The sequence below is a fragment of the Pleurodeles waltl genome, chromosome 6 (assembly GCF_031143425.1).
Source record: "Pleurodeles waltl isolate 20211129_DDA chromosome 6, aPleWal1.hap1.20221129, whole genome shotgun sequence".
NCBI classification, from domain to species: domain Eukaryota; kingdom Metazoa; phylum Chordata; class Amphibia; order Caudata; family Salamandridae; genus Pleurodeles; species Pleurodeles waltl.
Genome location: NC_090445.1, coordinates 1,316,807,828 through 1,316,821,321, shown reverse-complemented (window position 1 = coordinate 1,316,821,321; position 13,494 = coordinate 1,316,807,828). Strand labels below are relative to the sequence as shown.

At 38.0% G+C, this 13,494-nt stretch overlaps 1 protein-coding gene across 7 annotated transcripts in view; it reads right to left on the bottom strand.

Annotated features, from left to right (window-relative positions):
• Positions 1 to 13,494, bottom strand: part of LDB3 (LIM domain binding 3) — a 508,962-nt gene that overhangs the window by 198,405 nt on the left and 297,063 nt on the right. For 3 of the 7 annotated variants that reach the window (XM_069240599.1, XM_069240602.1, XM_069240604.1), the window contains 3 exons: positions 8,112 to 8,147; positions 3,549 to 3,755; positions 481 to 591 (listed from right to left, as the gene is read on the bottom strand). In XM_069240599.1, the coding sequence (XP_069096700.1) occupies positions 481 to 591; positions 3,549 to 3,755; positions 8,112 to 8,147 (354 nt within the window). The remainder of the gene's footprint in view (positions 1 to 480; positions 592 to 3,548; positions 3,756 to 8,111; positions 8,148 to 13,494) is intronic. The other 4 variants (XM_069240600.1, XM_069240601.1, XM_069240605.1 and 1 more) reach the window with 2 other exon arrangements.

Genomic DNA, 13,494 nt, shown 5'->3' with positions numbered 1-13,494 from the left:
AAGGTGGAGGGGTTGATCCACTTAAACAGTTATCTCAACATTCAACTCAAGAACGCTAACTGCCAATGAGCATGGCCACTGAATGGATCGGACCATTTAAAAATGAGGTATCTCAATCTCACTTCACATCATTTCTTAAATTGTATATGGGTATGTTGGGCGGAGAACGTGGATTACAGTTTAGGACTATGATGGCTTCAGATACTGCTAAAACAAGGGAAAGCAAAAGAGTAAGAAGCCTCCCTACTCCACAAAAAGAGGAGCAGAGTATTCCTACACTGAATAACTCTCTGCTCATTAAGTTATATGGATAAATGTTCAAGACCACATTGTTTGGGTTTTGACAGCTAAGTTTCCCCTACATTTTCCACAAGAATATTTTGTTAAGTGCATTTGCTGGGGACCCAACACTGGTGTAAAAACTGAAAAAGATTTAAAGAATTCCAACAGATGGACAGACACAGCTGCGAAGGGTTATACCTAGATTGAGCGGAAAGAGCGCTTGAGATAGTGGAAGCAGCCACAGATATGTTCTTGGTGCTTGAGTGCGATTTGAGCTGTGCGGAAGCAGTGCTGCTGGCAACAGGTGCTCTGCAGAAGACACAGTAAAAGCATAATGAAATATTCATGCGGAACAAAAAAACACTCATGAGCTACAACCCCAAAATATACACAACATGACAAGGAAAATAAACAAGGGTTCCAAACCAGAATCAGAGTGACATTGAACAGCCAAAGTACGAAGTAACAACACAGCAGTTCATTACATGCATAATAGGCATGAGTGCCATGTGCCTTTAAGAACAATAATGCTAGTAAAGACAGAGATAGCATGTTACGGATATCTGAAAAAATTTATCAGCGGTATTGATTTGGCCTCCAGAATATCAGTCTTAAATCTGTGCTCCAACACTTTTGTCATTTCACTCGGCCTATGAACAACTTCAGACTATACGGTGACAATGGAGTAGACCACCAACCACTATGTCATTTGTCACAATGGAAATTCTAGTTTTCCTTTTAGTGCTACAAAGCATGCATTGATATTTTTAAAAAGGGACAACTTATTGACAATTTTCTGAACAGTACACATTTGACAGCAACTATGATTTTTCTGCACTCAACTGCTAAAAATACAAGTAAAAGTGCATAAACCAGATATATTTTTTGTTTTGAGTAATCTGTTAGCATTTCTTTATTTCAGGGGGCATCAGATACTAACCACAAACGTCCATTAAACCAGGAGATAAAAGCCCATATTTATACTTTCTTCGCACCGCATTTGCATCATTCTTTGACGCAAAAGTGGCGCAAACTTATAAAATACAATTATATTTTGTAAGCTTGCGCCGCTTTTGCATCAAAAAATGACTCAAATGCGGCGCAAAAAAAGTATAAATATGGGCCTAATATGCCTGCCATATTCTTAGAATCCAGTTAAGGGAAGTGATAAAAACAAATACCTTTTTATGTAGTTTAAATTTAGCCTTGTTCAAATTGCAAGCCACCTTTTCTTTGTATGGGAAAATAAGCATACCTAGATGTATTTTTCCTTGTCTGGCTTCATCTGTGAAGTAGCACACAAGAAATCCACATTTGGACTTCCTGCTCTTGCTTAAGAAGACTCAACTGAAATCACTAAAATATCATTTAAATACTATACTCAAATACAATAACTACTGTGGTTTTAATTTTGCTCCCTTTAAACAGCATTCTATTAATCTTGTATAAAAACTATAGATGTGGTACACCCATAATAAACTCAATATATATATATATTTCAGGAGGTAGAAACAAGATTAACCATAATGATTATTTCAAAGATGAATTTTGACAAATAAAGATACACAAGGAATTCAGCTGAAGTTTGAAGTACTATTTTCAATGAATGTGTAAAATTGATAAGAAAGGATTGAACACTAAAGTTGACATATGTCGGAACCCACCAGGGACCAAACGTAGTGCTGGAGGGAGACACTATCCTGGTAAGGGCTTAGTGCTAATGCATAATACGTTCTTGGGTCATATGTGCATTTGCTGTTCTAGGAATAGCATGCCATAACCCTGAGACTAGGCCTGCACTCTTAAAATATTCCTGTATATATCTGTAAATACTTCATTTACAACATCATAATTGTCAGACGACTAGTTCATCGAGCTAACTTCAAATGTTCTAATTAACATAACAATAAATGCTAAAGTGATGTTTTAAAATTGTTATTCAATAGATGAATATTGTTTGCAAAGTCCCAAAATATCCACATAATTAGATGATAGAAAATGACAGAAATGATTTTGTCATACGTACAAAATATCAAGACTTGTGCACGGCACTAAACCAAGGAACAATCACAACAGTAGATTATTTCAAGGTACGCAGAAGAATTTCATTTAAGGGAAGATGAACAGGCAATTTGGTGAAGATAATTTAATTGTTGCCATTGGATGTTGCAATGAGTGAGATTACAAGTTGTACAGCATTTCATTAAATTAAACATTTGAGAGAACAGTTTCAGTATGCCATTGTATTTGAAAATATCACACAATAGAGATTGGTATCATTTGTAAACAACAGTGGCAAACAGTCATGGATATGTCCATATGGCAAGGACATTTCCAAAATGTTAAAAGGATATAACTATGCTTAAATTTCAGACTTTCTTGAAAAGTAAGTAACAAGACATACAAAATGCATATTTGGTGAAGACCTGACCAATGACCATTTTCAAACCTTATTTTGTATATTTATGCAAGAGTGAAAGCCACCGATTTCTTAGATCTTCTATGTTGTAACTTGGGATACAACATTTGGAGAATAAAGCAAGACTTACAATAAGAATGACTGCACTTTTTCTTTAATTAATGCTGCCTTGTAAGTAAGAATTGCTAATGAATTTACTGGCCTGATTAACAAAGCCTTGTCTTGGAGAAGCTATTTCTTAATCCAGACTTAGATGTGACATACATGTGTGCGCTCTGAAGTAAGGTATGGTTACTTGCAGAAAAAAAACTTTGTGAATTAGGTCTGTGAATACACCTGTTTTACTCCAAGAAGTGTATTAGTTAATTACACATTAGTCTGGAGTAAGAATTCATGACTCATAAAACATGCTTTGTAAATCAGACCTGGTGATTCAGGCCTGAGTCATACTAAGACAGAAGGAAGACACAACTGCTGAAAGAAAAATCACTGCTAATTGGGCTCAATCAATTATCTGTTGTCAGTTTAATAAAAAAAGACACCAAGAAATGAAAAGACCAACATTTAAAAAATCTATCTGGTGTGCAATACTAAACATGAACTCAGAAACATTTAAAGTTGTTAAGAATCTTACAATCACACACAGACAGAAAGTTTGGCGAGGCTGCTATGACATAACACTTAGTTGAAAAAAGGTTGCTACAGACAAAACAATGTTTATTTTAGTCGGTGGTTGTATTTTTACACCAGTGAGGGTTTCCAGATCAAGGACAACGTTAGAAAGTGTTATCACACAATCAATCCAATCATCATAGCATATTAGGAGTGGGGTTATTGTGTAAAATACCTTTGGTGACCGGAAGAAGCAATGGGGGTTTGGCATTTAATTGTTGTCTGGCCAGCACTGGTGTATGTGGATTCCCTCTGAGATGTCTCGGTCCCAAACCTCACGGAGTACCCTCTCGTTTTGGCACTGGTGCCATTCGCAGTGCATGACTGAGAAGGCTGCCAGACACCTGCACTGACACACTGAGCTGCAGCGGGACCTGCAGGACTGGGTAACAGAAATAATGCTGTGTATGTACACAAATTAAATTAAGAGCGGGCAACAAAAGCTATTGCTAAACATTGAAGAGCTGACAATCAGGTAAGCAATTTGATGAAATTAACTGATCAGGAGAAAAATGTGTACTATTTGCAAACCTGAAATATTTAAAGATGAACATATTTCAAAAACATTAATTTCTTCATAGCACAATAGAATATGTATACAAGAAGCAATGCATTTTGAGTTCTGGGGTAGAGAGATGTTTTTTCTTTCTATACAAATTTACCATAGGTTTGCTGCTTTAGTGCAAAGGTAGGTATCAAAATTACTGTTAAGAGTATTTAAATACTCACCTTCCTTTTTCATGATGCAGGTGTATATTTATCAGGTGATTTGATTGGTTTGCCAAAATTACTGTTAAACCATAGTTCCAGCAGTAAACCTTGAGAATTTTTTTAAAATTCTAGACAAATGAAATTATCTTTATAAGATTCTTTTCCTCTGACTGCGTGAACTGTGAGTGTTTAGAAACAGGCTGACTGCAAGTATTAAGCACTATGAGAAACCACCAACACATTTTAGAACTATGTGTATGCTATGGAAGCCTCTGCTAGTCCAATGCGTTAAACTTTATTTCAGGCAGTCAGATTTAATCTATCAGAGGATTAGTTAACACTGATGTCTCATTACTTTAGATTAATTGGATTGGCAGTAAGGGCCCAATTACGCATGTGGTGGTCCAAGGACCGACATACTCGCAGTGGCGGTCGGACAGCTTCATCCCTAGAGGTATGACCACCAGATTATGATCCTGGGGGTAATATCCACAGAAGACTGCTGCCTCTAATGGGATCCCGATGGGTCGACAGCAGTCAGAGTAGGGGTCAGCCATGACAGTGCTGTGTTCGTCACCTCCATGCCTGTAACAACTCCAATTTCTGCCAGCCATTCCATGGCAGAAAGGCTGGTGGAAAGCCAGCGCTGGAGGCCACAGGTTGCCCCTGCAGTGCCCACGACCATGTTGTGGGCAGTGCAGAGCCCCTTGCCAGCACCATTGGAATGCAGACAGTACACATTTCGAGGGTGCACGTGTGCGACAGCATTGGCCACGGCTCCCAAAGGGAGCCAAGGCCACTGCCGCTGAATGGTTTCCACAGGACTGACCGGCTGAAATGTTGTATTACGATGTTTCCGCCAGTCAGCCTGGTGGAAACATCGTAATATGACGGGTGTGAGACCGCCACCTTGACGTAGCCTCACCCTTGCCTTATTGGCACTTGTCAGCAATGCCACTGAGATCGTAATTGCACCCGAGCGCTTCTTGATGCCACCGACATGGACAATGTATCAATACATCACTGGTACAGTACTGAGGTGATTTCCCAGCATTCCCACTTCGCCTATAACATTGCATCAGCGCATTGACCCCCTGTAATTTCCTTGCTGAATAGCAACTTAAGACAGTCAAGGAGACTTGCACAGGTGCCCGCTAATGCACCGGAAAAGGATACTCTTTGGATGGCAAATGATTGCAAAAGGTAGATCCAGCCTACTGATCATGTGTCTCAGCTGCTTCCATTTGCAATTAGAAATGATTAATCATCAAGATCCTATACAATGCATGTGTTCCACAGAATCTTAGCAAGGTGGTTCCCACACTAATATTTTAAGTTGAACCATTAGTATCACTAATTTGCATGCCATTATTCCAATCCAGGGTGTTCATGAGGAGTTTCTGAAAATGATGATCGTATCCCAGTATCCCTTCCAACATTTGATATGGTACGTTTAACTTTATTGCTGGGTGTTGATTAATAGAAAGAAAATAGATATTTTGTTTGGACCATTCCATAGGTATGAAATGGTCCACAACACAAGTGCCAGCCATAACCTTTATTCTGGACAGGATGGTCAAAAAATCCCAACATGGAAAATTATGTTGCAAAATACAAACATTGCATGGCTGATAATTTTACAAATAACACTTGGCCATTTACCACTATGCAAGACCAAATACTTACATTCCATTCCCAAGCCCTTTAATACAAAACCATTTTTCCACATGATACAACAATCTGACCATGGAAGTAGCAGGGAATATGTTGCTAATAAGCTACGTTTACGTTATCCATTTGTGAACCTCTGGAAAAAATAGGGTGCAGGGAACCATGACTACTACATTGGGTTTGACACAATTTCAATTATCATTGATTTGTTTGTCTGCCCACTGTAAAAGACCTCCGATAACCTTTGAAATCTTAGTTGGAAGCAGTAATAACCTTTGAAATCATATAGAAACAACAATGAAAGGTTGGATTTGTGAATGCGTATGATGACTCCTATTCTTGCCGGTGTATGAACCATAGTGTATCCAATTATTTTTCCTTTATGGCAATTTCATGATTCAATTACATTAAATACTGTTAGATATCAAAGAAATATTTGTATGAGTGAAAGTAAGCGCCTGGCTGCAACACAAAGGGAAATACGATGAAAACAAAGATTTGAATACATGAAAAGTGTAAAAAATCTGAAATATGTTATAGTAATCCAAGACTGAATATAAAGAGCACTGGAGAGGACTGTTTAAAATTTCACCAAAGACAAAATTATAACAGGCATGATAAAATGATTTGTGCTTTCTACATGATGAAAGTGAAATGCATGTTGTTTTTCTGAAGGGAATATTTCTCTCCTAAAATAGAGTCCATTCTTATTTGAGACCAGTAAATTATAGTTGGCAACTGAGGTGGGATCACATTTTCCCAAATTATGTTATAGCAAGCATTCACTGATGGACATTTATGGGGAACGAGTGAATGTGTTGAAATCTGTGCTTTGAGAAGTAGTCAATTTAATATATATCTATTTATAGTCATGTGCCCCCAATCCCCACCATCATTAAAGCATGGAAAATGTAACTTTTGACCCATTACATTTTGATCTAATCAAAAATTCCTGTAAGGTAGGTGTTTTGATTTATTTGAAATTTATCACATGAAGAACTTATACCAAACGTAAGATACTTGCAATTGGGTATGCCATTAAAATTGTTGGCTTCTCTGCTGCAGATAGAGCCAATCACATGTATTAAGTTAGGAAGTAACTATGTTAGCTCTTTCTGGGGCATGCTAATTTGTTTTATATTAAAAAGAGTCCAAGACATTCAAGGTTACTTTGCAGAATTGCCTACTGAATGTTATTCAGAGGACTTCAAAACTACAGTTCTTGATACTTAGGATTCATTTAACTCCTAAAAAGCAACATTTACAAATGGAAAACAGTTTCACTCAATGGACTCAATTATAAATAAATATCTAAGTGATATCATCATCAACACATTTCAACATCAAAGCAAAAGGCTGAGCAATCAGAAGTCACAAGCGTGTTCCATCTTTATATGTACTCACCTATAACTTATCAGCCACCTGAATAAATTTTCCACAGTATATAATAGTTAGTGTCATTATTCTCTTATATGCATTTTACCTGTTTGCAGGGCATTTAAATATATTAAATCCCAAACAATTTTACCACTAATTGAGAAATATTCCAAATGTCATTTTTACAATTTTAGCATTTTGGAGATATTGTTATATAAGTAATCAATATACAGTCAAAATGCTTTAAGGTTCATTTAGGTTTTAACCACTGATAAGTAGAGAAACATTTTGTTATTTGAAACCTTATAAAATCTACTTTATATAGCTAGTTCAGTTAAGCCAGCTGATATGTTGGTATTTCTGTGAGTGATCCAGTCAATGAGCCAAGAAAGTTATGGTGGAGCAAGGATGCTAATGTTGAAGCTAGGGAACTAAGGGTGAAACAGGAAACAAACAGTCAGGCTAGGAAACTGGATGGAAGAGCTGCAAGCAAAACAATTCTGCATCAGGAAAACAGAAATATATAGAGAGGCCCACATTTGAACTGTGAATAATTGTCAGTGAAGAGCTGTGAAACAAGGATTAAAATGAAACTTTTTGGTTTTGCAAGTTTGGCATCCTACTATATTTTACAAGCACACTCTTGAGTAACACACCACAGATCAGATTTCAGGCAAAGATAGATGGGTTAGGAAAGTTGTGTAAAAATCCAAAGGAAAGTTTTAATGGTTTTCTCATGCCATCTTGACTGTTAAATGTAAATAAATAGCCAGTAAGACAAGGACGAAAACGGATAGATGAAGGCATGAATGAATGAGAGTGCTCAATCCATACACTTGACGATCATCCTTCAAAGAAGCTAACTAACAAGCAGTCTGTGTGTTAGAAAATAAATTCTAGAGAAGTGCCTTTTTGTGTGTCTGGAAAAATATAGGTTTTAGAAAATTGACTGAAAGTAACGCTCAAAGAAGATGTTTACCTGCTCTCGGCTGACTCAGCAACATTTTCCTTGCCACTGTGAAAGGAGAGGACATATTGAATACCGTTTACAAAAAACAGAGAGGAGGCACTCACTGTAAGTCATAACTCATTCTCAAAGAAGGATGAATTTGGTTGGCTGATCCATTGACTGTTTTACAGTTGCATATTTCTCTTTCAAGAAATCAGGCAACTCTGTCCTATACAAAAGGTACAAAAACGTTTAATTGCACTACTGATTAGGGATTGGAGGACAGATCCACCTAAATGGGAAATATGGGACAAATGAGTTTTTCACATGGGGAAATTAGAAAACTAATCAGAACTTTAATTATCTCCATACTAGTTAAAATGATCTGCAGTCATACAACACTTGACTACTGGTTTACCCTTCAGACTGGATTTTTATTTCTAAAGCATTACTCATCATTGACATCACTTAAAAGACTTTATATTACTAACTGCAGAGTCCTGAAAACTGCTGCTTCTCCATATCTGATGCTAAAGAAGACTGGGAACAGAAACTCTGAATCATTGGGTTCTATTAATAAAGCTATTAGAGACAACCTCTATGAACCAAGGTGACGAAATGGGAAACTCTGCTTTCTTTCAGGATAAAATGTTATTTAGATGTATCTATATTTTAGCATAAGATGGTAGAAAAGTTTGTAAGGGAAGATACAGTCTCAATAAAGTCTCAATACATGAGAAAGAGAAGATATTTGGTGGGGAAGGTGAACAGTTATGTTTGTGAAGGGTGTATATTGCTTTACCTTCTTAATTTTGTCTCAGAATCTTTGCTAGGCTCCCATTGGTCAAAAACAGACCTGTACAACCTGGTTGTCCATATGTGTACCACCTGGGTAAAGTTAATCCATCGCATTGGGTTACCCTACCAAGTAGGTATCATGGATTTCACTTATACTGGGTTACCATGAGAATAAAATAGGTGCCAATGATCCAGTCAACCAAACACTATCCACCATGAAGGAAGGGAGGTGCAAATGTCACTGCATTGCTGTGAATAATGGCACTGCAAGTAGGTGGAAAGGTAAGCAGTGAGAATCTGTGAAAGAAAACAAGGTGCATTATAAAAATAAAATAGTTGAAACACAAAGAACCAAACATTCATGCAGCACTGTTAAAAGCATAGAGGCAGCTTGAAAATCAGAAGCATAGTTTTATGTCCTGGTTTCACACAGGGTGCCAGGTACATACAGAATCCAGATCAGAATTCAAGCAGATGGGAAGCAGGCTCCTAGCAGCATTAGGCCTCTATAGTGTTTTATCCCTCCCACATTCCACGGTCATGTCAACTACAGCTGTCGATGTTTTGGTACTGCTGAGCAATGATGGCAGGGAAGTTTTGATAGGTAAAGAGAAAGAACAAGCACATATTCAGAGAAGTAAACACATGTAAAGAAAAATATGAGGAGAGGGACGAATTGGACAAACAACTTGCAAACAACTTTTCACCCAGGCAGCTACAAAATACGCTTATATGTTATTCTGCACAACTATTTTGCTCACAAACTGCCTGTCCTGCAACTTTAGACCACTATATGCATATTATAGGTCTGTTTTTTTACAGGTGGATAAAGAAACTTTTTAAAAATGTGAACTATCTTCTAATATGTTTTTATTTTCACTAAATACACAAAATGTGTTTGATTAGAAACACAGAGATATTAGTATTATGTTCTGAACATTCACGCAAAGCATTTTTATATATAAACACACACTAGAACCGTAAAAACTAGAACTAGTTTTATTGAACTCAGAAGTATACATTAAAAGAGTAAGGCTTTGACAGTATGATTACATCATGTGCACCGCGGAGGGTAGTGAGAGGTTAAGCCAGACATCAGACTGTGGACTTGAAATGCAGCAGGAAATTAGAGCTAGCTGATAACTGCAGGCTGATGTTGGAGATCCTGATGCCCTCCATTGCCCGCATCTTGGAAATATTAGTGGGGGCACCATAATAATCCTCAGGCCCTAATTTAAAAAAGATTATCCAATGAAAGTTAATTTCATGTATAATGCTCTTTTATATATATTAAATGGTAAAACCCCTGAACAGAAGGGGATAAATCCAAATGGACTGAAATAAATCTCAGTGTGCATGCATGCCTCTAAACATGATAAAAAGGCCCTGGCGGTGTAGCGTTTAAAAATTTGATAAGTGATTCAGGTAGTTGAAATTATTGCTGGGCCCTTCATTGGGACGCTTGGTCGCTATTTCTTTCAACTAACTAACCGAAATCAATTTTTGTTTGCTAAGGTGCGTTTAGGCGCTGCACTTAGAAGACAGGATTCATATCACCCCAATATCATGAGCTTAACATACCAAATACCACTTTTCTAAAGTTTTATCTGAAGAAGCCTTCAAATCTTAATAAAAAATTTGGTTCAGCTTCGGAGGTGCAGTAACCAAGGGCCTAAATTAGAGCTTGGCTGATGGGATTACTTTGTCACAAACGTGACGGATATTCCATCCGCCGTATTACGATTCCATTATATCCTATGTTAACTGTGATACAAGGGTGGGATTTCAGTCACGGTTGTGACAGAGTAACCCCATCTTCCAAACTCTAAATCAGGCCCCAAGTCCCAACTAACTTCTGACATTGAGCACCCACTGAGCTAAATGCTTGTTACCACTCTGTCATTCACAGGCTTGTGCATGTCTACTCCTTGGCAAAGGGAATTAAAAATGTTAATTCCTGAGTGAGAAGGGAATGGAGTTAGAGTGATCATCTCAGGCACACAAGGTAAATAAATGAAAAACAATTTGCTAGAATGAGAAAGTATGCTGGGGCCGAGGCAGAGAGAAAATAGCATTTCTGCAACTCTAGCCTAATCTATCTGGGCTATTAAATCGCTATTTAATCATATATTTCCTAAATTTCTTCTCTCGTGTTCACAAACATTTTAGTGGATAGATTCGACTGTCACTGAAACTCAGACTACACCAGAACGAATACGAAAATAAGAAGTTGTTTTTACTTTAGACCTTGCAGCTGTATTTTGTAACTGTAAGGGTAGACAGTGTGTACAGTAGAGAGGACACAGTGGGTAACTTAACATACATAAGGCAGCGAAACCATTACAATTGGCATTAGATCACTTGCTGCTTCAGGACATAACCTGGGTCAGGAAACTGGGGAAGAGGTGGGGTGAAAGGATACAGAAAAAGTGCTCTCTCTTTCTCAGCCACGGTGGTTAAAAACGGTTGGAGAAGCCACAGCTATGCTCCCGGCTTCAAAAACGACATTGCAATGCAAGTTAGGACTTCATGCAAGTCCTCCATAAGGAAGGACTTTGTCTGGGCTTCACAGATACATCATGAAGGCACAGACGAAACAGCTATAGTCAAAACGTCAGAAAATGGAGACTTACACATTGTCATAAAACTAAAACATTTTAAAATTAACCTGCTCCCAATTTTCAAGCGCATTGGCTACTAAGCACAATGCTCGACCAAATACACACAATAAACCTCAGCATGGTCACCTGGCTTTACATAACAGTATCTCTAGTTCTGAATCGGCGTTGCTTTAAGCATGCATCTCAAGCTGTTCATAGTGCAGTAGAGAATGTGGTTGAACTTCTAAACCATAATCAGGATTTTTCTAATAATTTCACCTCACTGCAGAGAGACTCCATTAAGTCTGAGAACAACAGATAATTTAGCAAATTAATGAGCCTAATATAGCCAACCAAATGTATTCCTCATGTCTCAGATTCATTCTTGGGCAGTCAATTTCTTCTTTTGAGATCAATAAAAGGGAAATAATACATTTTTGTTATTTATAGCACCCAAACCTTGGTGAATGGGACTATCCAGATACATTTAGATAGTTGGCTAATGGTCTCACATCGAGTGACCTCTATGCCACGAAAGCAGTCAATTTAAAATGTGAACTAAAATAGCTGCTTGCTCAGTATAACCCCCACAACATTTATGACATTTGTGAACTGAAAGTTAAAAGAAATGCGAAGGAAAGCACATACAAAAATATATGAGGGTGGATTTTTAATCTCTCCTGCATCGAATTTTGCGGATTAACTAGTGTTGGAGGGTTATCCATGGATGATGGATGAATTCTAGACTTAAATCAATGCGTTGTATTTGTCCAACCATAAATCAGAACCTGCACCAAGAGGCAGCCATCCTACCCCAGGCAAAGCAAAAAACACCCCAAACTGCTGGCATTCTCACAGCCTAAATCTATTACTAATGCAAGAGAAGATGTGGGGTGCCAAGGTAATTTCATGCTCATCACGGATCCCTAATTTTGCCACACTAGTGAGCATGCTAGCTACAAATTACCAGTAATCCTAACATGTCTTAATGTGTACTTAGTTGGGTAGCAATGACATTTTGTAGAGGGTCTACTTTACCTTTACTGTAAGGTCACCTGTTTTTATACACTTCAGACGCCATTTAGCTGGCATCTTACTACTTCCTTTTGTACAGCATGGGTCATGCTAACGGTTTTGCCTTCATAGGATTTCAGTTGGGAGGAGGCTAAGGTGGCCTAACGCCCCTAGTTTAAGAGTGTGTGGGATAACAGCTCTATATGGCGGGGTCGTTTCCACGTGGTCCTCCCTGGGGATCTTTGACTTTCGACCTACCAATCAAACCTGTGTGGTAGAGAAGTAGGTTATGGATTTCCTCTGAGGAGGAGGGGCGGCAGGAATTCTGAAGTGACTTGGGCCGTACAGCGTTTCATGTACTCATCCGATATGGCAGTGTTGTTTATTGATTTAGGAGGTCATGGAACCTCTAATTATGATCGGTAACACAAGTGATCCAGAAGAGCTTGTTAGTGTTTTATTTTCGGTGCATTGATAGAGTGATCTATGGTGCTACATGGAACAACCTAGGAATGAGGCCTGATTGTTCTGATAGCCTAGTTCCTCGATCAAGACACTTATCAATTCAATTTGATCTGAATTGGTCGGATTTAGTTCAAGTTGATATTATTCTTTCACCCTGAGTGTCAATGAACGTGTGGCAGTTACTAACCTGTCTAAATTTGGTTTGGACGCCAGACTAAGCCCTGAAACGCACTAGTAAATAGAAAGACTTCCCACTCAATATATAATGCGTTTTTTAACTGTAAGTAATAGTATGAACCTTTTGTTAATGATTATAATAACACCTTGTTTCTACGTCTTTAAAATGTTCAAGCACTGGGAAAGAAGAAAACCCCTCCATGTTAAAATATCTTAGGTGGCTGCTAATAATTGGGGCAAATGCTAATGGAAATACTACAACGTCTGGGGATCCTGGCAAGGTGTAAAGTAAATGGGCTATTTGGGGGAATAAAATAAGTGCTCTAAAGTGAGAAGTTAACTTTTCACTTGCCCAGGGA